Source organism: Echeneis naucrates, chromosome 19 (assembly GCF_900963305.1).
Source record: "Echeneis naucrates chromosome 19, fEcheNa1.1, whole genome shotgun sequence".
In the NCBI taxonomy this organism is placed as follows: Eukaryota; Metazoa; Chordata; class Actinopteri; order Carangiformes; family Echeneidae; genus Echeneis; species Echeneis naucrates.
In genome coordinates, this window is record NC_042529.1 from 1,347,061 (window position 1) to 1,371,754 (window position 24,694).

At 43.4% G+C, this 24,694-nt stretch overlaps 2 protein-coding genes across 11 annotated transcripts; both read right to left on the minus strand.

Moving 5' to 3' along the window:
* Positions 1–1,797: 1,797 nt before the first annotated feature.
* On the minus strand, positions 1,798–9,689 carry map3k14b (mitogen-activated protein kinase kinase kinase 14b). Its single transcript, XM_029528352.1, has 15 exons — positions 9,574–9,689; positions 8,429–8,699; positions 8,197–8,295; positions 7,391–8,097; positions 6,820–6,954; positions 6,607–6,736; positions 6,382–6,510; positions 5,423–5,527; positions 4,547–4,710; positions 4,321–4,471; positions 3,725–4,246; positions 3,504–3,610; positions 3,307–3,424; positions 3,133–3,233; positions 1,798–3,000 (listed from the first exon to the last, which is right to left on the minus strand). The coding sequence occupies exons 2-15, from the start codon at positions 8,685–8,687 to the stop codon at positions 2,836–2,838; spliced, it is 2,892 nt and encodes a 963-aa protein (XP_029384212.1). The 5' UTR covers positions 8,688–8,699; positions 9,574–9,689; the 3' UTR covers positions 1,798–2,835.
* Positions 9,690–11,405: 1,716 nt separating this feature from the next.
* Positions 11,406–24,572, minus strand: LOC115060197 (progranulin-like). 10 transcript variants are annotated; one of them, XM_029528056.1, is made up of 30 exons: positions 24,443–24,572; positions 24,117–24,190; positions 22,412–22,549; positions 21,612–21,752; positions 21,044–21,157; positions 20,352–20,493; positions 20,139–20,204; positions 19,927–20,036; positions 19,457–19,586; positions 19,264–19,373; positions 18,979–19,108; positions 18,787–18,896; positions 18,312–18,441; positions 18,122–18,231; positions 17,806–17,935; positions 17,613–17,722; positions 17,328–17,457; positions 17,134–17,243; positions 16,664–16,793; positions 16,471–16,580; positions 16,186–16,315; positions 15,992–16,101; positions 15,517–15,646; positions 15,308–15,433; positions 14,924–15,021; positions 14,569–14,805; positions 13,532–13,765; positions 13,215–13,448; positions 12,880–13,128; positions 11,406–12,785 (listed from the first exon to the last, which is right to left on the minus strand). In XM_029528056.1, the coding sequence occupies exons 2-30, from the start codon at positions 24,117–24,119 to the stop codon at positions 12,639–12,641; spliced, it is 3,849 nt and encodes a 1,282-aa protein (XP_029383916.1). In that variant the 5' UTR covers positions 24,120–24,190; positions 24,443–24,572; the 3' UTR covers positions 11,406–12,638. The 10 variants fall into 10 exon arrangements, with proteins under 10 accessions (XP_029383916.1, XP_029383915.1, XP_029383917.1 ...); XM_029528055.1 differs by having other exon boundaries at positions 15,299–15,433; XM_029528057.1 differs by lacking the exons at positions 18,979–19,108; positions 19,264–19,373 and having other exon boundaries at positions 15,299–15,433.
* Between the last annotated feature and the right edge of the window lie 122 nt (positions 24,573–24,694).

Below are 24,694 nucleotides of genomic sequence, written 5' to 3' on the forward strand. Positions count from 1 at the left end.
CCTCAGAGACACAAACATGACCTCAGAGACACAAACATGACCTCAGAGAGACACAAACATGACCTCAGAGACACAAACTGACCTCAGAGACACACAAACATGACCTCAGAGACACAAACATGACCTCAGAGACACAAACATGACCTCAGAGACACAAACTGACCTCAGAGACACACAAACATGACCTCAGAGACACAAAACTGACCTTAGAGACACAAACATGACCTCAGAGACACAAATATGACCTCAGAGACACAAAACTGACCTCAGAGACACAAACTGACCTCAGAGACACACAAACATGACCTCAGAGACACAAAACTGACCTCAGAGACACACAAAACTGACCTCAGAGACACACAAACATGACTTCAGAGACACAAATATGACCTCAGAGACACACAAACATGACTTCAGAGACACAAATATGACCTCAGAGACACAAAACTGACCTCAGAGACACAAAACTGACTTCAGAGACACAAATATGACTTCAGAGACACAAATATGACCTCAGAGACACACAAACATGCCCTCAGAGACACAAAACTGACTTCAGAGACACAAATATGACCTCAGAGACACACAAACATGCCCTCAGAGACACACAAACATGCCCTCAGAGACACAAATATGACCTCAGAGACACACAAATATGACCTCAGAGACACACAAACTGACCTCAGAGACACAAACATGACTTCAGAGACACAAACATGACCTCAGAGACGCAAACACGACCTCAAAGACATAAAATGGCCAACTATAGATCTGAAACAACAAAGATACGAAAACATCCAAGATGCCCAGAAAGAGACAGAAAACACCCTCAAAGTGACACAAAATAAGACGCGAAGAACCCCAAAGACACAAAATGAGACACCAGAGGACTAAACGTGCAGCGTTCAGAGAGAATGGATGAAGACCACAGAGTCAGAAGATGCTTCGGTGCACAAACCAAACACACTTTCCAGTGTCTGCTGTGGTCGGGCCATTGTCTCTCCAGACATAACGTGCTTTAAAGCCACTGGGGTCATGAGTCTTGTTTTCATTGTGTTATAATCCGCCCAGAGGGGATCAAGTTTTTAAGTTGGAAACTGGCTCCTGGGCTTCCAGCTGGTGGGCCGTGTTTAAATATTTGCCACGGGAGGAGCCGCTGACTGAACTCCACATTCCTCAAACATTAACCAGCTGAGCCTCAGGCTCTCAACCACAGTGACATAGTTAGGTTTGACTTCAAGTTTTTTTTTCCTGAGAATAACTGTATTTTTTTTCTCAACCAGGTTTTCTGAATGTTTTCCACAATGAAGGTTTAAACTTAGTTTGAACACGTGGCCTGGAATACGATTTTTGTGGAAAAATTATGAATTATTCATTCCTATTTTCAGCGGCAAGAAGGAAGTAGAATTTAGATATAGATACTAGAAAAATAAAATTTTAATTGTTCAGTGAACTACTTTCTGAGTTCTAATAATTCCATGTTTGCAGAAAAACATTTTGGTGTGGCTGTGTTATAGATCCAAATGATCAAAGCCTATTTATTAGAAATTAATCTGATTTAATCTGCAGAATAAATCTTTGCCAACGTCCCTTATATGGACGAATCATCTCTCCAAAGCCACCAAAGTCTACACTGTGTGTGTGTGTGTATCACAATCACACAAACCTTTCACACTATCACAAGAGCACAAGGAAATAATCTGTAAACAAACAGAAGCAGCTTCTTTGCTTTGAAGGTGTTTTTTTTTAATTAAGATAGAAAATATAAGTTACATTCAAGTATTAAAGTCTTCAGGGCTCAGGTGATATTATGACAGTTATTCATTGTTTTGAAGCAGCTTCGCTCATTTTACATCAGAAGATGAACTTTAATCCAGACATACAAAAACAGTCAAAGATTAGAGAACTGGGTCTCCTCTGTAGCTTGTACACATGGAAAGAAAAAACCCAACAACAACCAAGTAACCTATTATCCCACCCATTCAATGTTTATTCCAGCTCTCATACCATTGTTGTATTATTTGAATATTTACTTGTTAATTTCACCAGTGCTTCTTTAAATATGATATTTATATGTGCATCTATTTTGTAGTGGTTTTTGATAAGGTACAATTTAAATAAATTACATGTAATTAATGAATGTATTATTGAATAATATATAATTTATTAATTACAATTATAATCCATTAATAAGAGCAACAAATCCTCCTTAGCTTTGTCTTTTCAGCTACATAAGTCTTTAGGGAGACTGTCTGGTCAGCTTTCTGATCACTGACCCCCACCCCCAAGAAAAGTGCTGCAAGTTTGTCACTCACCCACAACTGTAAATAATAACCAGTGAAAAATTAAGGTTGATAACAAAAATCCACCAACTCTGTAGCTGTCAATGTTAATCCTCTATAAATGGATTTTGGTCCAGATCTGCTTTAATGCTTTTCCAGATGATGACTGCCACAACCTGGCAATCCAAAAGTTGTTTTTAATAATAAAGAACTAGGAAATGATTTATCAATCATTAACACAGCCATTAATTATAGTTTTTATAGCTCTTATAAAAGATGCCTGCGTAGAGTGGCAGTCATATGTATCTACGTATGAATGAGCAGCTTTAATCTGGAGTCAGGCTCCCTGTCCTTCTGCACACTTTGAAGAAATCCTTCTCTAAATTAACATACTAAAGTATTAAATTCACTGATCTCACATTTGTCCTAAAAGCAGCTTTACCCAGCTTTAACCAGGAAATTCCATTGTATACACCCACATATGGCATTTTTCACAGAATACAATAAGTGCAAACTCGTTAAAGTAAATTATAAAATAACAAAAATGTCTATTTCATTCCTGCAGCTCCAGTTGGCCGTTGCTGACTCTCCACCTCCAGCGCCGACAAGTATCAGGAGCTGGAACACAGCGGAGCCAAACACCAGACTTTTGGATTTCCTGGTCAAAAGGCACCGTCTTCCTGTCCAGGGTCTCCAAAGTAAAAGCCTTTCCCAAGATCTGGATCAAAGATGAGATTTTGTTGATCAGTTTACTGGAAATGTTGTATAGGTCAGATTTATAGTCCATTGAACATTTAAGTTATGAGCTATTTTCTGATTTCATTTATTCTTTTGAAATTTGTTTGAATACCTGATCACTGATTCCAATAGCAACATGGCCGACTTTGACCTGCCGACGTTCGCGGATTCTCAGACACTCGCCCTGGACGTTCTCAATCCAGATCTCGACACCTGAGAGAAATAGAAATAATAAATAAAAAGATAAACCAGAAAAACACATTGGTGAAATATTCCGCCATTGTACCTTCAAAGCAGTATGATGACCGATTGGCCGAGGCCAGCCACTCCAAGTGTCCATCTGCCTGACTGTTGCAGGAGGAGAAGACTCCAGAACTCAGGTCATCAGACGAATGATCCGAGTCCTAAAAAGGAAGAAGAATGATTTCTTTGACTCCACCTGAACATACGGGCCCATCTCTGTCTGGGTCCACATCTGCACACCTTCTCTGAGGCATCAATCTGAGACGTGTCCGAGCAGCTGAAACAAGACGGGGGGTCATCTCGAGGCTCAGGGGACGGGGTCTGCATCATGGTGCCTACAGCTAGATCTGCTGAGACACATCATATATCTAATTAGGAAGTGATTTTAAAGAGCTACCCTGGATATGCCCCTTAAATTAAAAATGATGTTGGATAATTACTGAGCTGAGCTGAGGACTCACCGTCCCTGAGGGACTCCAGCTCCGGCTCAGATCCCCACGGACTGTCTGCTGTCTGCTGGCCTTTCTGCAGCAAAGGGAAGAGGCCTCTGAGAGTGCGGAGATAATCCGTTGACACAGAAGATTCCCAGTCTTCCTCCTCTTCATGCTCCTCTTCCTCCCAGTCCCCCTCATAGTCCTGAGCCAGCTCCTCCTCTCCTACGTACATGTCCACATCTGAATCGGACTCCCAGTCCTGTCCGTCGGTGGTGTACTCGTCCCGCAGTGACTTGGGCTGTGAGTCCCACTCCTCAGTCATGGAGTCTGTCTCCACCTCCAGGTCTTGATCTGAGTCTCTGTCCTCCCAGTCCACCGCTGTCGTTCTCCAGGGGCTCACCCAGTGCATGGTGGGGGCTGAGGCAGCAGCTGATGGTTTGTTTGGGGTAACCTCAGGAGACAAAGAGCAGGGGGTGTCTCCAGTCTGGGTCTCTTCATTATGCAGTATCTCATAGGCAGTTTCGACGGACCGGGGACTCAGGCCTCCAACTGTGGGGCAAATAGTCACCAGAATGATGCAGAAGTGAATGAAATGATGGCAGGAGAGCTGCAGAGTGAAATACCTGCTCTGAGGGCCTTGGTGGCTTTCCTCCTCAGCTCTGTCGCAGACGCTCGTTTTTCCGGGTCCTTCCGGAGCCCGGCCCTGAACACTTTGGCTGTGAAGTTGTTACAGGCGGACGGCACCTCCCACAGAGGCGGAGGCTCATTCACAATCTGGGAAACGTGAAAATCCATCATGGTGGCCATGAGTCCGATTTTCAAATGAGAAAGCAAAGACAAGATGTTCACCTGCAGACACAGCGGATGGGAGTAGTATCGTATCCACGGTTGGCAGCCGTTGAGCATGTGCAGAAGCATGCAGCAGCTGCTCCATACATCCGCCTTGCTGCAGAGCTGATCTCCACAGGCCACCTCTGGGGCCATGTGGGTCTCTGTGCCCGGAAAGACGGCTCCTAAACACAAACACTTCGTTAACAATGAACCTGTGACCTTTAATAAAACAGACTCACAGCAGATAAACATGTGAACATTTCCCCGTTGGTCATCTTTAATATTTAAAATATAAATTCTAATCACACACAAAGTGACTTTCAGAATGGAACTGCAGGACATTTTAAATCATTCAGAGCACTTTGCTCCATGGAATGGAGGAGGTCATGTCTGCTCACTGCCACAATGCTCCTGTGATACCTGCTGCTTTTACTGCCTCCACTTTACAATTACAATAAAATGTGGTTTCAGCAGATTCCTCTGTCTGTGTGTGTTTCTGTTCATGCCAGTGTTGTGGGGCTGATGCTCTGCTGTGAAGAGTTAATTAAATTAAAAATTGATGTTTATATTGTTTGAATAAAATATAAATGTCATAACCTTGTGTGGGATGAAGGGAGAGTAACTTTTACAGTAGGATGAAGCTCAGTTTCACTGCTAAAACGTCATGCAGTCTGGTTTGACTGTCAGCTTGGAATAAATTGGTAAAACATTTTGTTACTTATTATTATTATGTAACCAGCCAGACCAACCAAGAAAAATATTAAACTTTTCAAGATCAGCATCCATTTGATAGAACAGCAACTTTTCAGTGATTAAAAACAGTGAAATTTGACTGACAGAATCTTTTTGAGTTGTGTTAATTTGTGTATCGCTGACTCCTCAGGATGGACCCACCTCTGAAGGCCTTGGTGCTCCAGCCGCTGTCATCTAATGTCTGTGAGAGACCGAAGTCACAGAGGAATGTGTCTCTGCAGTCTGCAGACAGCAGCACATTGTCAACTGGAATAAAATCAACACACGGGATTGAGAGAGACAGCTTGTTTTCATTTGGAGCTCATTATGAAACAGTCGACTGAAGAATCAGGATGCTGTCAGGGTGACGGGGGGCGCAGGGGAATGAGGCCTCAGCTCATCCAGCTCCTCAACTGTCCACTCAGAGCAACACAAGGTGAGACCGCTACAAATATAGCACACACATTTTCCCATTGGCTTCATGGAGATGTGATACGATGAGACTCTTAATTTGATGGCAGAGTGAACCTGCCCAAAGAGGGTCCTAATTTGAGTGAGCCCCCTCCCTGTCAATCCTCCCAGAGGGATTACTGAGGGTTTAGGCATGAGGTGTCAGTTCTGGATTAGGGACCGTCAGCACTGATGCTGTTTGACAGAACAACCAGCAGCTTCAGGCTTTATCACACATACAGCTACAGTACATGCAGATGATGCATTTCAAAATGTATAAAAATAAATATATATATATATATATATACATATATAAACTCCACTGAATTTAGAATTTGGAACCATAAATGTCCAGCTCATTTGGACTGTGTTGGTCTGTGCTTATGTTTTTATGCTCTTAATGTAGAGAAATGTCACATTTTACTGTTTAGTTATATAATATACATCAATTCACTATCTTTAATAAAAAATAACATTTTAGTCTCTCGTCAAAATAAAAGCTGGAGTCAGATCAATAGTGTCGTAGTGGTGGAGGAAGTAAGTTTACTATTCAGAATAAAAGTACTCCATGCGAGTAGAAGTTCAGTCGTACTAATTCACAAAATGTACCTGTTTTTGGATTATTATCATTGATACATTGATAAGAACAGGCAGCTCAGACAAACATTTACCTTTGACGTCCAGGTGAAGCACCTTCCTGTGGTGCAGGTGCTCCAGTGCCCCCAGTGTCTGGTGCACATAATGCAGGGCCAGATCTTCAGGTAGGCAGTTCATCTCTTTCAGGAGCTGGGCCAAACAAGCTGAGATGGGAAAAAACATCTGACATTAATTTATTTTAACGTCAGTAAAGTATTCTGTCCTTATTCTGGTTTCATTTATTAATTATAAAGGTCCACCTGGCTTTAAGTCCATGAAGAGTACGACATTGAGCCCGTCCCTCACGGCCCCAAAGAGCTCGACCACCCGAGGAGAGTCCAGAGTGCTCCACGTGCTCACCTCCTCGCTGCTGAAATGACTCAGCGGGATCTGAAACACGTTAACTTTTAATTCCACCATACTGCAGCAGTCCAGAGCAGGAGAGGCTTCGGACTCACTCTTTCTTGGCTTACCCTCTTGGCTGCACATTCAAACCCTGTCCTTCTGTCCCGGACACAGAAGACGTCCCCGTACGAGCCGTTCTGGATGTGATGGACGATGCTGTATTCCTCTCCCTCCCTGTACTGACATGTGCTGGGCTGCAGTTCCTGAAGGACACAAAGACACACAATGTCAGCATCAAGACAAAAATCAACACAAATCCACAAGTCCTGTTTCTCAGTCCATAAACCTGGACTTGGACTCTGGGTTTATGGTCTCAGTCTCTAGTTTACAGTCTTCAATAGAACAAAATGTTCATTTTTTTAAATGAAGCTCCATTTAGAGGGAAACAGACCAAGAAGGAGGGGAGGGGTTAAGGGGGCGGGGCTACTGTGTGACTGACAGGCAATAGAACCCAATCAGGATAGATGACAGAGGAGGTCAGACCCACCTTCTCCTCCGAAGATGTTGACAGATAAACAGAAGGCTGTGTAATGGGTGATGTCATGGAGGTTTGACATTTGGGCCTTAAGGGCCACCATACAGAGATGTGTGTGTTTTTAACTCATTGTGTTTTGTTGTGTGTCGCTGTGAACATCTTACATGATGAAACACAAGTCCTTCGTTCACAGCCATGCTGTGTTTCCGCTCCTTCAGCGTCTGTTTGATCAGATCTTTGAAGAAACTTGAAACAAAAAGCTTTGGCGTCCGCGTCACTTTGCCTCTTAATCCGTCCAGTCGTGAGTCGTCATCATCACTCAGGTCGTCAGCACCGAAGGCACAGAGGGTCCTGTTCACTGTTTCGGGGGCTCTGGAGGACTCTGAAAGTCCCAGCAGACTTTGCAAATCCCCCTCAGACTGACAGGATGAGGATTTAAACCCAGACACACGCATCAGGTCAAAGGTCAAACTTAACTCCTGTGCACAGCAGGAAGAGTCTGAGTCACTTTCATGAGTGCAGACAGATTCAGAGTCCTGATCCAGACCAGCATCAGAGTCTGATCCTCCTCTGTCGTCGGTGCTGGAGGCGTGGTGTCGTCCTGGTCTGAGCTGGTCCTCCAGTCCTTCACAGCTGCAGGCTTCATCATGGCAGCAGGGCCACGAGGCAGAGTCAGTGAACTGAGGAGGTGGCGGAATGATGTCAGCAGATAACGTCGTTTCCCCGTCCGCCGACTTCAGCCAGTCGATTTCCTGCACCCACAGGCCGCGGATGATGGGACGTTGTCCTGCTTCCTCCCAGCTCGATCTCGTTCTGCCCTTCCTGCATTGTTTCCTCTGCAGTTCAGCAGCCACGTCAAAGTCCTCGTCCTCTGTGTCACTCACGAAGGAAGATGTCTGGTCGAGACACCTGCAAGTGAGAAGAGGCACAGTACACTGAAAACGCTACAGAAAGGCTCAGCAGCCATCACCTGCAGGTTCAGGTGTTTGGTACCTGTACTGTTCGAGCAGCTGAGTCCTCGAGTAGAGACAGTGAGTGCAGGTTGGACTGAACTCCTGGAAGTCTTCCCCTGAGTCAGTGTGAAGTACAGTGTTCATTATTCATCCTTTCTAATAAGAAGAAGCTTTAAGTTTCCTTACAGGTTTCTGGTTCCTGGTCTGATGTAGACCAGAACAATCCTGAAAACTTAAAAATGTACTTACTCTCAGCCTGTGCAACGATGGAGATACAGGGCTTCTCCTCGGGCCCCTGGGGGGCCACATGTTTGGCGGTCCCATGCTGCATGACCCTGCTCAGATGGGGGCCGATGGCTTGGACCAGCGAGTCCTTCTCCTCCTCACCGGCTTGGCCGTTGTCCTCTTTGCCCAGAAAGGACAGCTCAGAGCCTCCAGTGACGATGATGAACGGCGTGTTGGAGTTAAACCGAGGGATGGCCATGTCTCTGTCAGCGTCAGCGTTCATTTACTGGGAGAACTGGGGGAGGACATGAACAACAAACACATGGGGTCAAAGGTCAGACTTCCATCCAATGATACTGTGCCTTCCTGAAAAACACACATCAACCACAAACAGTCATATCAGTATATTTCCAGATTTTGTTTGTTGTTGTAAATGTTCCTTCCTATTTTTAGATGATCTGCATTTCAAATTATTGTGCAGTATATTTTTTTTGTCACACTGTGACATCACTTCAGCAGGAAGAGAAGTGTTACCACTGGAGGTCAGCAGAGTCCAGGTCTTCACATCGTTCAGTCGACCTTCAAGCTCCAGTTTCATTCAACTTCACAGCAGAGGTGTCATTGGATCATATCAATCGAGGCTACAAAGCTTTTTTTTTTTTTTTATTTACTTTTAGACACTAAAGCTCATCTTTCAAAAAATGTCAATGGCGGTTCCATCATAGCTGAAATAGCAGATTTGTATCTGGCGAGTGTTTAACTTGCTGGTATTTGCCGGGCGTGAATGAATGGACACCGCCAGGCTGGCAGAGGGAGTATAAATAGCATGCAGAGAAGTAGCTGCATGCTTTCCACTGAGCAGGCCAGCTGTCAAAGTCTCTCTTCCTCAGCCCCTCGCCATGTTGACAGCAACTACTGGGGGGGGGGTAAACACAGAAACGTCCCACACAAAGACAAGTCCTCTCAGAAACCCTCCAGGACAGCACAAGTCCATCTGAAGTCTGACCAGAGACACAACCAGAGCTCTCAGAGGTCCAACTTTTGTTAGAAGTTTTAAAAGTAAAGAAACTAACTAATGAGGTTTAAACCTCATAATGATCTCAGACTGAAGTCAGGCTGACATGCTGACTTAAAGCTCCACATAGACCTGAAACTCAGCACCACGTTACCTCAGAAGGACTCTGCTGGTCCGGTCCACTCCAGGTCCAGGGATCCTGTTAGAGGACAAAGGAGGAAGAGAAAAGTGTCGTCCTGCTACTTTCTGCCTGTTTGTCCGGTGTTGTGTGTTTATTGGTATCCAAGTGTAACCTACCGGCTTTCGGCCCCCGCAGGCTCCACTGATTGGTTGACCACGTGTGCAAGTTATGTGCTCTTACACCTCTGTCACCCCCCTCCTACACACAGATACCAGCCTCTGGGACCCTGGACGGATCCGTCTGTCTTCCTCTTTTAGGTCATTCAAAATAAAAACAGGAAGGTCACTGAACTGAAGTTTGTGCCAGAAAAGCTATTGTACTCTTAATTTTCTTTGAGTCTCTTTATTCTGTCTTATAAACAGTAATTGTAGAACATGTTAACCAAAAAGCACAAATATGAACAATGTTTGGTGCTGATCCTCCTGCTCACTGAAGTAACCAGGCTTCATCCTCTGAGGATCACGAATGTCTGGAGAAAATTCGGCACTAATCCATTCAGTGTAGTATAAATTCAGGGATCCTTATGATTTAATGACATCAGTTTGGAGCATCAGGCACATTGATGATCAGTATGTTAACATGAACTCAAAGTGTTCAGCCGTTTTCTTGGACTGGATAATTGAATATTGAAATATTTAAGCAGACGTCCAATTCATTCAGTGTAATATTCATTTTTCTGCTGTTTCTGAATCAGGCATCAGCTCCATCACTGCTGCTGCTTCCTGTCCAACATCTGCTGCCCAAATAGAGATCACTGGAATCTATACATTGCTGCGGGAATTAGCAAAATACCAGAGGAGGGAGTGTGTGTGGGGTTTGGTGGAAGGCCTCTCTCCCTGGCAACATGTGAATGAGATCAGCGGCTGACCAATGAAGAGGCTGAGGACGACTTTTTGTCACTTCGCTGTTCTCTGCTGTTGGTGGGTCAACGCTGCTAAACATAGACCTGAAAATCCTCCTCCAGCCCCGTTCACTCCCACACACTCTGAGAAATCAGATAAAAAAAAACAACTCCTCTGTTCACTCAGTTTGACAGGATGGGAGAACTCATCTTCCTGAGGACAGTTAGCTTCGCTGAGCATGGAGGAGCATCCTCGTTCTGGCCAACCAACTGGGCCGATTCCAGCTGTTGTCATCCTGGATAAACGTCCACTGAATGTGAGACGTAAACTCATCAGAAAACAATTTACTGGGAAGGACATTTTCCCATAGACTTCAATACAATCTGATACGTGCTCCAAGATTTAAATTTCTATGAACTAAATAGATATTTGCTCTCAATCAATCCATGAGATCAGAAGCAGAATCTGGAGAAGCTGCTCAGTAACAGGAAGAATTTAAAGCTAGGTACCTCTGCCCCGCCAAATTAAAAGTACTTCAAAGTGCAAGCTTTTATTTTTAAAGGAAGTGCTCAGCTGAAAAAGATGATTTAAAAATTTGAGATTCAGAGCTGACTGTCTTGTGAGTCAGACTCCATTGTTCTTACCTCCACCGGGGCAGAAACTGGAGCCTCAGTGTCTGTTTTCGCCACCAGGGGGCAGATACTCCAGCCTGCCACTGCTGGCCTTAACACTGGGACAACTGACTGTCCTGTATTTACTTTGGTCGCCATAACACCTTCCTCCTGAGGAGGTGGGGGGGTAAGAGGATATGGAGGGAAAAGGGCAGAGGAGGACGTGAGTGGGCTTCAAAGATGACCTCACTGAATTCAATGTCAACATCAACCAAACTGCCATTTTCACAAACTTTATTTCAGGCTCGGGTCTTTGACCCCCCCCACACCCCACAAAGAATCCGCTGCCAAGTTTTTTTTTTTTTTTTTTTTTTTTTTTTTTAAAGGCAGCAAAAATGTACATCTGGAAAATAAAACACATTTAAACCAAGATATGTTTAAAGAAAAAAAAAAAGAAAAGAGTGACGGCTTGATGTTTGAAATGGTGACCTGTCGGTCCGTCCAGAACCTCTGACAGAAAACCAGAAACATTTTCACAACCTCGAAGAGCGGAGTTCAGAAGAGTTTCCCCAAAAATGATCAAAAAGAGTTCTTCTAATAAATCAGGAGGTTTAATGTCTTGACTGATAATTCCGACCATTCCATCGCTTCTTCTCTCTCAACTCTGGCAGCTTCACAGTCAGGAAAGTGTGTCAGAGCCATTTCAGTAAGAGAACAATAATAAAACTATAAAGGTGAGGAGGGAGAATAACATTTAACTTGGATTTTCCGTCTCCTGGTTGGAAACGAGGCCCCCGTGTGTTGTTAAAAAGCCGAAGTCTGGACTGTTTTCAGTTCCCCGTTGAAGGAGCCCAAACAGAATTCGTCCCCTTGTGTCATTAGGATGTAAACTATAAAGAAACTTATTCTAACCTACTGACCAGCAAATTCCTGTTTCTCCATGTCAGGACTTAAAATCACAAGAAACAATGAAGCAGACATCAAATTCAGCTTTGAAACTGAATTAAAATCAGTCTGGAAGCAAAGAAGTGGTTCTTCCTCAATAAGGGCTGATATAAAGAGGCAAAAAAAATAAAAACTAACACTGTGCAGCGATTTCAGTAAATCGTACCCAGAATAAGGCAGAAAGTACATTCAATTCTCAGCACCAGCACTGGGCAAATTCCATTAAGGTCTAATTCTGTTCTCCACAAACCTGAGCCATGCTGCAGAACCCAGATAGTCCAGACAGTTTGATAAAATGTTTTGATTTAAGGTCCAGAACTTTCCAGGACAGCATAGCTGCTAAAGCTGTTGGCTTACTCTATTCTTCGCTTCATCTTCAGTGTTAATTGATTTCAGGACGTGAAAATAATCAATGTAGTGCAAAAGATGAAAGTTTGAGTCTGGCCTTGTTCACCAAAGTGCTTCTGCTTCAGTATAACGTCTTAATTAGAGATGATCAGAGCGGGCCGTCTACTTCCTGTCCTCCTCACCTACCATCAAAACAAACATCCACGGACCAACAGACAAAACAGGAAGTTTGGAATAATGGGCTCGTGCCATCAGACAACACGAGCTGTAGGATCTGTTCACATCAGTGAGATTAAAGTCCACGGGGGACAAAGTCTGTCTTTCTGTCCCGCAGCAGAGAGTCCCAGGTCAGCTGGGTCTGCAGGGAGCAGCCTCCAGCCTGCAGGTCACAGGAGTATCCTTCAGGGCAGCAGTGCTTCGAGTCGGAGCAGCAGGTCGCCTGTCGGGGCAGAAAACACAAACACAATCAGGCCGGCTACACTGATGTGGTTTCTCAGTTAATAACGGGCTGAGCTGCTGAGTGGGGGTCGTACCCTCGGCGAGGGGCAGCAGGTCCACTCTGTCGCCGACTTCCTGCAGCACGTCTCCTGTTTGGAGCAGCGAAACTCCTCTGCTGCGTCACATGGTACGTCCCCGTCGTCTCTGGGCTCGGGCTGTACCACCTTGGTCTGAGGGACGGCATGGACGAGTGCGTCCCACTGCTTCTTCTCACACGTCCCTGTCTGCATGTTGCAGGTGTAGCCCTGAGGACAGCAGTGCTCGTGGTCAGCGCAGCAGACCGCCTGAGGACGAGAGGAAGAATCACAGTAATGCTTTGAAACGCTTTGAGGTTCTTCAGACTTCTGGGTTTGTTTCGTGGCGTTCGGACCTTGACGAGCGGGCAGCAGCCCCACTCCCCCGTCGGCAGCTTACAGCACGTTGTTCCGGAGGCGCAGCTGCTTTTGTCATCACATTTTACGTCTGTCACGGCGGCCGGCTCGGTCAGAGCGCTGACCTTGGCGACCCAGGGGATGACGTGGAGGCCCCTGGAGCAGGAGGAGCGGTGAGGCTCACAGGTGTGTCCGCTGGGGCAGCAGTGGTTTCCATCTTCACAGCAGACGGCCTGAGGGAGCAGCGGCAAACACTCATCAGCTGATCGTCACCAGTTTCCAGTCAGTGTGAGGCTGTGACAAACTCCACCCTTACCTCGGGCAGAGGGCAGCAGCCCCATTTGCGGGTGCTGTCGATGAAGCAGCAGGTGGTGTCTCTGGGGCAGCTGGTCTGGGCGTCACACATGTTCCTGACGGACTCCTTCTGCAGGGCCGGGATCTTCCGGCGCCAGGGCTCGCTCAGGCCGCCCGGCCTGTTGCAGGTCTGCTCGGCCACGTTACAGCGGTATCCTTTGGGGCAGCAGTGCTCGTGGTCGCTGCAGCACACGGCCTGAAGAGACCCGTTAGGGCGTTTACGGAGCACGACATCCAACAGAACAAATAAAACAACGCAACACTGAGACTCCTTTCACCTAAACAACTGTTCTGACACCGTCTGTGTGTTTGCACATGTTGCTGTTTTTTTACTGTCAAATAATCTAATAATTCATTTTCTTGAAAAATGTCCCTGCTGTCTCTCAGACTGTCGTTTTGGTTGCTGCTTCATTTATTTATGGCGCAAAAAGTGTTTTTATAAACACAGGAGTCCAGGGGATCATTAAATGATATGAAGGCCATCAGATTTGTTCCTGACAACATGTTTATGCCCTCTTTGTCATTTGATGGATGACGACAACTATAAATACGACTGCAGCTTCTGTTATTGGAGAAGCAGTCAGAGGATCGACACGACAGGAAAACGTCCCATTAATCTGATGTCCACACATTCCACAGCAGTCGAAACTGAAATCAGCAGCCTCAGTTTGTTAATGCACGTAGTCACCATGGAGACATGACGACAAATACTGACTTATTCACTCATCAGAACATTCAAGATATGAAACGTTGTCCCTGTTGTGTTATAAACACAACAGTCTTCAACAAAATGAATGGAAAAAACAAATGAAGCTGAAGAATCTGAATGTCAGTTTGTACTGTCAGCTCACATTCTGTGATCGGAGGGTTTTTAGTGAGACGTGGTGAGAAGAAAGAAAACAAAAGAGTAAGACTGAGAGGACAACGATGACTTGGGAAGGAGACAAAAAGGAGGGAGGAGAAAAAGAAAAGAAGTCAGAAGAAGAGGCAGAGACTGACCTGAGGTAAGGGACAGCAGGCCCATTGTCCCGAGTCCTTCTTACAGCAGGTCGTCCCCCCGGGACACATCGTCTCCTTGTCACATTTCTCATCCTGGACGTCAGAGGTGAGAGCGAGGCGTTTCTCCATCCAGGGGACAGAAGATGAAAAACCTGACGGGTGGTCGCAGGTCTGGGTCGTCAGATTACAGACCGTCCCTTGAGGACAGCAGTGGAGGAGGTCATCACAGCACACGGCCTGGAGGAGACGGACATAATTCACCATTATGACATTTTCTTTCATTGGAAGAGAACAGCAGTTAGGATGTTTTACAGTTCATCTGGGTACAGATGAAAATATTTCTGGCAGTGGTCACCTGAGGCAGGGGACAGCAGGCCCATTCTCCCCGAGGGGATTTACAGCAAGTGTTTCCATCAGCGCAGGCCACAGAGTCATTACAGGAAACGGCACCAACTGAAAGACAGAAGTCAGAATATATTGAAGTCTATGGGAAAATGTCCTTCCTTCTCTCTGATGAGTTTATGGTCTCAATCTGAAATACAACATGATGTTCGTTTTTTAAATGATGCTCCATTTAGAGGGAAAATAGATGAGGGGGTGTGGCTACGCTGTGATTGGATGGAGTACAGAGCAGGCCAGCTCCACCTTCGCCTAAAAAAAAAAAAATAATAATAAAAAAAAATAAAAAGATAAAAATCCAAGATGTCCAAACTGCTCCAGTCTCACTCACCAGTCACACCTTGGCTCTGTGCCGTCAGCAGCTCTGTCGCAGTGTTAACGATCTTCTGAGCCACCATGTGGACTCCGTGTGCAAACACACAGCTGCTTTTCCCATCAGGACACTTCACTGAACCACCAGAGGGCGCTAAAGACACAACAAATAAAATGTTTATTAGTACAGTATCATCAACATAGAACTTTAGACAAAGCAGAGTTTTGGTGACTTACCATCGTTGACTGCAGCAGGGAACTTCTTCAGCAGCGGCAAATGGATGTTATTAGGTTTGCAGACCTCACGCTCCATGTCACATGTTGTGTTACCAGGGCAACAGTGGACATTATCACTGCAGCATACGGCCTGAAAACGATTAAAGTATCAAACAGTTCATATCTGTTCCTGCAATAAGACATCACTCTGCTCGTTGTTTTTCGGCTCGCTCTTCATCAAGGAGTTGTGGTTGAATATAGTTGAAATTAAATTTTTCTATGAAAGACAATATTGTGCAAGTTGAAAATAACATGAACTCCTTACAAGTCTGATATTGACAGTGAAATAATATTAAAGACTTATTTTCTTCCTAAATCAACTTGTTTTGGTTTGGTTAAAAATTTCCTCGTGAGTAAATGTTTTGAATTCAATCATGCACATTAATAATCAAGGATAACTTTCAATTCTTGTTTTCTGCACCAGAGTTCTACATACATTTGGGGCAGGGCAGCAGTAGTAGCCTTTGTTGTGTCCCAGACAACAAGTTGTTCTATCAGGACAGCTGCTTTTCCCATCAGGACACATCAACGAACCACCAGAGGGGGCTGCAGACACACAAAGATGTTTGTTAAAAGTACAGTATCATCAACATAGAACTTTAGTCACAAAGCAGAGTTTTGGTGACTTACCATCGTTGACTGCAGCAGGGAACTTCTTCAGCAGCGGCAAATGGATGTTATTATGTTTGCAGACCTCATGCTCCATGTCACATGTCGTGTTACCAGGGCAACAGTGGACATTATCACTGCAGCATACGGCCTGAAAACGATAAAAGTATCAAACACACAGTTCATATCTATTCCTGCAATAAGCCATCACTCTGCTCTCACTGGTTGAATTCAAACTCCTTGCCGATAAATAATTATCTAAACTGTGCAGGTGAATAATCAAGAATTAGCTCCAGTCCTGCATACATCTGGGGCAGGGCAGCAGTAGTAACCACCGCGTTGTGCAGGACAACAAGTTGACCCATCAGGACAGCTGCTTTTCCCATCAGGACACTTCACTGAACCACCAGAGGGCGCTAAAGACACAACAAATAAAATGTTTATTAGTACAGTATCATCAACATAGAACTTTAGACAAAGCAGAGTTTTGGTGACTTACCATCGTTGACTGCAGCAGGGAACTTCTTCAGCAGCGGCAAATGGATGTTATTAGGTTTGCAGACCTCACGCTCCATGTCACATGTTGTGTTACCAGGGCAACAGTGGACATTATCACTGCAGCATACGGCCTGAAAACGATTAAAGTATCAAACAGTTCATATCTGTTCCTGCAATAAGACATCACTCTGCTCGTTGTTTTTCGGCTCGCTCTTCATCAAGGAGTTGTGGTTGAATATAGTTGAAATTAAATTTTTCTATGAAAGACAATATTGTGCAAGTTGAAAATAACATGAACTCCTTACAAGTCTGATATTGACAGTGAAATAATATTAAAGACTTATTTTCTTCCTAAATCAACTTGTTTTGGTTAAAAATTTCCTCATGAGTAAACGTTTTGAATTCAATCATGCACATTAATAATCAAGGATAACTTTCAATTCTTGTTTTCTGCACCAGAGTTCTACATACATTTGGGGCAGGGCAGCAGTAGTAGCCTTTGTTGTGTCCCAGACAACAAGTTGTTCTATCAGGACAGCTGCTTTTCCCATCAGGACACATCAACGAACCACCAGAGGGGGCTGCAGACACACAAAGATGTTTGTTAAAAGTACAGTATCATCAACATAGAACTTTAGTCACAAAGCAGAGTTTTGGTGACTTACCATCGTTGACTGCAGCAGGGAACTTCTTCAGCAGCGGCAAATGGATGTTATTATGTTTGCAGACCTCATGCTCCATGTCACATGTCGTGTTACTGGGGCAACAGTGGACATTATCACTGCAGCATACGGCCTGAAAACGATAAAAGTATCAAACACACAGTTCATATCTGTTCCTGCAATAAGCCATCACTCTGCTCTCACTGGTTGAATTCAAACTCCTTGCCGATAAATAATTATCTAAACTGTGCAGGTGAATAATCAAGAATTAGCTCCAGTCCTGCATACATCTGGGGCAGGGCAGCAGTAGTAACCACCGCGTTGTGCAGGACAACAAGTTGACCCATCAGGACAGCTGCTTTTCCCATCAGGACACTTCACTGAACCACCAGAGGGCGCTAAAGACACAACAAATAAAATGTTTATTAGTACAGTATCATCAACATAGAACTTTAGACAAAGCAGAGTTTTGGTGACTTACCATCGTTGACTGCAGCAGGGAACTTCTTCAGCAGCGGCAAATGGATGTTATTAGGTTTGCAGACCTCACGCTCCATGTCACATGTTGTGTTACCAGGGCAACAGTGGACATTATCACTGCAGCATACGGCCTGAAAACGATAAAAGTATCAAACAGTTCATATCTGTTCCTGCAATAAGACATCACTCGTCAACTTGTTGTGTACTTGGTCATTATGAGGCAAGTTGTGGCCAAACATACAGGACCTTAATTTTAATTAAATGTTGGATAATCAAATAGTTTCAATTCTTGTTTTCTGCACCAGAGTTCTACGTACAATTGGGGCAGGGCAGCAGTAGTAGCCTTTGTTGTGTCCCAGACAACAAGTTGTTCTATCAGGACAGCTGCTTTTCCCATCAGGACACATCAATGAACCACCAGAGGGCGCTAAAGACACAAAGATGTTTGTTAAAAGTACAATATCATCAACATAGAACTTTAGACAAAGCAGAGTTTTGGTGACTTACCATCGTTGACTGCAGCAGGGAACTTCTTCAGCAGCGGCAAATGGATGTTATTAGGTTTGCAGACCTCACGCTCCATGTCACATGTTGTGTTACCAGGGCAACAGTGGACATTATCACTGCAGCATACGGCCTGAAAACGATAAAAGTATCAAACAGTTCATATCTGTTCCTGCAATAAGACATCACTCTGCTCGTTGTTTTTCGGCTCGCTCTTCATCAAGGAGTTGTGGTTGAATATAGTTGAAATTAAATTTTTCTATGAAAGACAATATTGTGCAAGTTGAAAATAACATGAACTCCTTACAAGTCTGATATTGACAGTGAAATAATATTAAAGACTTATTTTCTTCCTAAATCAACTTGTTTTGGTTTGGTTAAAAATTTCCTCATGAGTAAACGTTTTGAATTCAATCATGCACATTAATAATCAAGGATAACTTTCAATTCTTGTTTTCTGCACCAGAGTTCTACATACATTTGGGGCAGGGCAGCAGTAGTAGCCTTTGTTGTGTCCCAGACAACAAGTTGTTCTATCAGGACAGCTGCTTTTCCCATCAGGACACATCAATGAACCACCAGAGGGCGCTAAAGACACAAAGATGTTTGTTAAAAGTACAGTATCATCAACATAGAACTTTAGACACAAAGCAGAGTTTTGGTGACTTACCATCGTTGACTGCAGCAGGGAACTTCTTCAGCAGCGGCAAATGGATGTTATTATGTTTGCAGACCTCATGCTCCATGTCACATGTCGTGTTACCAGGGCAACAGTGGACATTATCACTGCAGCATACGGCCTGAAAACGATAGAAGTATCAAACACACAGTTCATATCTGTTCCTGCAATAAGCCATCACTCTGCTCTCACTGGTTGAATTCAAACTCCTTGCTGATAAATAATTATCTAAACTGTGCAGGTGAATAATCAAGAATTAGCTCCAGTCCTGCATACATCTGGGGCAGGGCAGCAGTAGTAACCACCGCGTTGTGCAGGACAACAAGTTGACCCATCAGGACAGCTGCTTTTCCCATCAGGACACTTCACTGAACCACCAGAGGGTGCTAAAGACACAACAAATAAAATGTTTATTAGTACAGTATCATCAACATAGAACTTTAGACAAAGCAGAGTTTTGGTGACTTACCATCGTTGACTGCAGCAGGGAACTTCTTCAGCAGCGGCAAATGGATGTTATTAGGTTTGCAGACCTCACGCTCCATGTCACATGTTGTGTTACCAGGGCAACAGTGGACATTATCACTGCAGCATACGGCCTGAAAACGATAAAAGTATCAAACAGTTCATATCTGTTCCTGCAATAAGACATCACTCTGCTCGTTGTTTTTCGGCTCGCTCTTCATCAAGGAGTTGTGGTTGAATATAGTTGAAATTAAATTTTTCTATGAAAGACAATATTGTGCAAGTTGAAAATAACATGAACTCCTTACAAGTCTGATATTGACAGTGAAATAATATTAAAGACTTATTTTCTTCCTAAATCAACTTGTTTTGGTTAAAAATTTCCTCATGAGTAAACGTTTTGAATTCAATCATGCACATTAATAATCAAGGATAACTTTCAATTCTTGTTTTCTGCACCAGAGTTCTACATACATTTGGGGCAGGGCAGCAGTAGTAGCCTTTGTTGTGTCCCAGACAACAAGTTGTTCTATCAGGACAGCTGCTTTTCCCATCAGGACACATCAACGAACCACCAGAGGGGGCTGCAGACACACAAAGACAGCAGAAGAACATATTAATTAATCAATAACAAGTATCATCAGCACACAACTAGAAACAGGCAGATTGATGTCAGGATGGCTCACTGTTGTTGGGTAGAGCAGGGATCTTCTTCATCAGGGGAAAATGGAACTGAGGGCCGAGAAAGACGTCTGAAAGAGATGTATTCATTATTAGTTCAGTGTCAACATGTCGAATAAAATCAACCATTACAGAGCAAAAGACTGATGCTAATGAAATCTGTTATTATCTTCACCCTTGGTCGACTTGTCTAACGGTCCATATGATGAATTTCCCACCTGCATTATTCTTCCTCTTTCTGGCAGGAAACTTGTCCAGCATGGGGAAGGACTGCAGCAAGGCAGAGACACACTTTGAGTGAACAAGATCACACTTTGTTCCCTCCGGGCAACAGTGGCGCTTATCCTCACAGCACACTGCCTGCAGAGAGAGCAGAGTCATGTGTGATGGTCAGTAAAACTCTTCAACTCAGGATGCCGTTTCCTGCAGTCCAATGGTGGAACAGCAGGAGAGGATCCCGAACAATCAAAACTGAATGTTTTCCTTTTTACATACATCAACATATAAACCGAATTTTAGTAAAACACATGAATTTGATTTCAACAGGATCAAATAACTACAATTTGGCTATAAACCTTAATTGTTCCATAATTTGATCACCAAATGATGCAAACAAAAGCTGGAATGAACCAATAAATCTCTTTTCTACACCATCGGGAGCAAATGCACTTACAAATAGACTTTCTTTTTCTTGCTTCTTTTAAACCAGGTTTGATTTATCTACATACTTCTCAGATGATATTTGGATGCAGCCAATTTAACACTGATGTCCTGAATCCAGAAGTGGATGTTTCTTCTTTCCACAAACAGCCTCATGTTTAGTGGAGCTGACTGATGGAACATGTAATATGTTTCTGGGTGTAAAGTGCTTGGCGTTTGTGTGCAGCCTGTGGTTTGAGGTGTGCATCACCTTGGCTAATGGACAGCAGGCCCAGGAGCTGTCAGGAAGCTGGCAGCAGGTGGTGCCATCCGGACACTCGGACTCCTTGTCCGGACAAACGACTGCCTTCACTCTCTGACGGAGCTGCAGCCATCACAACATGACAGGCCATGAATATCAATGACAGGAGTCAAAAAGCTCCCAGAAACAAGCCAGTGGCAGGATTACAAATGAATGTAATAAATGTCAATGGAGAAACACATTCATTCATTATGCTGTCCTTTCTTAGTTTACCATCAATCAAATGAACACCAGCGTGCAGGGAGAGAGTCTTGGTGTGTACTTATTGTGCTGAACATCAAAAGTGAAGAACTGAAACGAGTCGTAAGCCCACAGAGAGCTAAAACAGAAAAGGTGCCAACGCTGCAGATCTGAGGGTGTAAATGTATCAAATGTGTTATCCTGAAACTACAGAGTTTCTGCACTGCTGCCTCTCCTACGGCTCCATAAATGTCCTAATGAGCTCAGGAGAGATATGAAAAAAAAAAAAAAAACACACACACGTGTTGGACTTGACAAAGGCCTTTGTTAGAATTACCTGAGGAAGGAGAAAGGCCTCTTTGGTTGGAAGACGTGTCATCCAGGGGAGGGAAACGGTCTTATTAACACATTTCTCATGAACCAGATCACACAGGGTGCCTTCATAGCAGCAGTGGAGGTGGTCTGAGCAGCACTCAGCCTACAGATGCATTCGAAATGAGATGCAGAGTTCAAACACTATGCAAAATAAATTAATAAATAAAAGATATAAAAATTCCCAGGTTATATTTTAGCTATGATAGAAGAGCTGATGAAATATGAGCTGCTCAAACATCAGAAATTCTGATGAGTCCTCCTTAAAAAGGCAGGCCGGAGTCTATTTGTTTCTGAATCATCAGACGAGAGAGAAAACTAAAGCAGCACGACGGTGAAACTCAAGATGAAGCATCGCAGCTTGTCTCAACTTGCCCTGAGTGCCAGGAATCGATTAGTATTTATGTCCCGATTAGAGCTCTGACTTTTAGCAGAGCTAACTAATCGATTATTGGATGAACGAGTAAATAGTCACAATTCCTTTAACATTTCAACTTTAACAAAAATACGTCAAAATCCCAAAATTCTACTTCTTGAATATGTAAAAGGTTTTTGAAATGAAAGCAGCTTGTTTTAAGAAAACAGCTGGGCTCCATCTTTGTATTTTCATTAAAATCTGATACTTTTATTTATTGGATTACTTTTCCTGAATTATTTTCCTGCCTCTATTTTCATAAAAGACTTGGTGTTTTGCTCGCCACTGTTTAAATTGGTAGCAGGTTCAAATCCAACAGTTTGTGGAAACTCGACTGTGCGTTAACTCACGTGTGGTAAAGGGCAGCATCCGTAGCCCCCCGCTGTGTTCTTGCAGCAAGTGTTGTTGTCCTCGCACATTCCTCCATCAGGACAGACCAATGCCGCACTGAGGCCCAGCAGGGCCAACCAGATCCACATCTGCAGAGCCTGAACACAAAGAGGAGGGAAATAGACTGTGAAGAAATGAAGCCTGACAACAAACACACACAAAAATAAATAAATCTAAACCCGGATCAATCTTTGGTCACAGTTTGTTTGTCTGGTTGTGAGAAACCGAGCTCAGCAGCTCAATCAGCATTCAAACCCATAAACTGGATTTCTACACTCAAACAGATCGTTCCTGTAAAGTTCATGTCCTTTTATATTTAGCTCTTATGCTGTCGCCTGAAATTTTCCCCATCGATAGCATTCAATTATTTGGGATCAACATTGGCATGAAAATGTATTTAAACAGCTTTCCATGAAATGTTTGACAGCCTTTTGACATCCTTTATTTAAAACAGGGCTTCTCGTTGAGGTCAGATCATTTATAAAAAGAGACTAAAGCAACACTTTCACTGGCATTAGAACACTGATTATTCAACTCCACTGTGCTGATGCACACAATCATTGTGTTATTTATATTTCTAAATGTTAGATACTGCCCAGTCAAATGCTGTGTTTTATCCTGAAATGTAGCGAGTTGACTGCATTTTATAATAAAAACTGGTAAAACTTAAATGCCTTAAATGATTGCCTGAGGATGCGTGTACAGATACAACTGTACACAATTATGACATGCAATACATAAATCAGCTTATCTTTCCCACTACTGCACACGTTAAAACTAATTTAAAGAGCCATATTTATGAACTGATTTAGGATGCATACAAGTCCCAGAACACAAAAAAAAGTACTTTAAATCTTTCTGGCCTTCTGAACTGCTGCAAAGCAGCAAAAATCTAAAAGTTATAATCACCATGTAGCAGTAGCTAAAATATGCAAAGACACATATTGTTTTAGTCAAAGGTGCTTTTCACATCCTTATCTGTGTCGGTCCTGTTTTGAAGCACTCCTCTGAATCAATGTTCGCACAGAGAGCAGGAGATTGTTCTGTACTTATGAAAGGAGAAGCATCGGTAGATAAAATTATTTGGTAAAATTGTTGGTTTGACAGTGAAGTGACTGGAGCTCATGTGACCGCTAAGTGTGTTATTACGGGTGACTCCTGTTTGTTCACACTGACTCAGCAGCATTTTACTGCTGTTGCTGCTGAAGTGAAGCAAGACGAGTCAACTATAAATGCCTGGTGTGCAGTTTTTCCTTCAAAATAGTGGCATGATCAGTCTGAGGGGTCATGAGATGAATGATGAAGGATAATTCAGTTTTAATGTTCCAGACTTAGCTCTCATTTTTGATTTTGATGAGTTATTGCAATATTCAGGTAAAACTGTATAAATTTTACTATAATTTTTAATTGACAGATCCAATTGCACTGTGCTTGCATACTCTCAGGTCAATTAACCACGAGGGAGCATCATAATCATCATCAAGTTTTAATGTGACAAACTTTTCCTGTAAAATAACAAACTTCAGATGAAACATACAATATCTACTTCTGACAAACGGAGGCGACTAATTAAGAAGCATAAAAAGAAAATACTCAAGTTATGTCCACGCAAAGTGCATTTTGACTGAATCACAGTAGGCATTTAACTGTATTTGGTGACTTTACCATTTTTCTCAGATGACTGGATTTGGATTCGGAGTTCAGTTGCTATTGAGGCTAAACGCTGCACCTCATTACTCCTAAAAACAAACACAAACAACGATACATTCAGTCAACAACACTGTGGTGAGAGTCTAAACTTTCATCTATAAAAAGAAACACTTAATATTATAAAAGCATGCCAAAGTCAGAGACAACGCAGTGATGTCGACAAAAGAAAAACAAGCCAAGTTAGCTTAGCATGCTAGGCGGCTAACGGTAAAACCGACCGGTTTGAATTAACGATTAACTGCCGTTTTTTTAACTAAAAAAGTTGGTTTATTTTGTCCCACCTGATCGTTCCAGAGTCTGAAGCTCGGACCGTCGGTCCTCAAGTCGGCTGACTAAAATCCAGAAGTGACCGACGATGCTTTTTCTCTTTTAACTCGAATCACATGACACACTCATCCTCATGTGACCGTGACGTCACCGCCCTCAGAGCGGAAGTGGAAAAAATAAAGTTTAAATACGGAACTGCAAAGGTGTAAAAATATTCGGGTAGTTTAAAGATTAAAAACAGCAGAAATGCATCTAACTGTGGAAAA

Coding starts and splice junctions, on each gene's coding strand:
- LOC115060197 (XM_029528055.1), bottom strand. Junction 17,244..17,327: donor CCCTGCTGCAGTCAACGATG/GTAAGTCACCAA, acceptor GTGTGTCTGCAG/CCCCCTCTGGTGGTTCGTTG. Junction 16,794..17,133: donor ACTGCTGCCCTGCCCCAAAT/GTATGTAGAACT, acceptor AATCGTTTTCAG/GCCGTATGCTGCAGTGATAA.
- map3k14b (XM_029528352.1), bottom strand. CDS start 8,687: ATGAACGCTGACGCTGACAGAGACATGGCCATCCCTCGGTTTAACTCC. Junction 6,737..6,819: donor TTGAATGTGCAGCCAAGAGG/GTAAGCCAAGAA, acceptor AACGTGTTTCAG/ATCCCGCTGAGTCATTTCAG. Junction 3,001..3,132: donor CTATTGGAATCAGTGATCAG/GTATTCAAACAA, acceptor TCTTTGATCCAG/ATCTTGGGAAAGGCTTTTAC.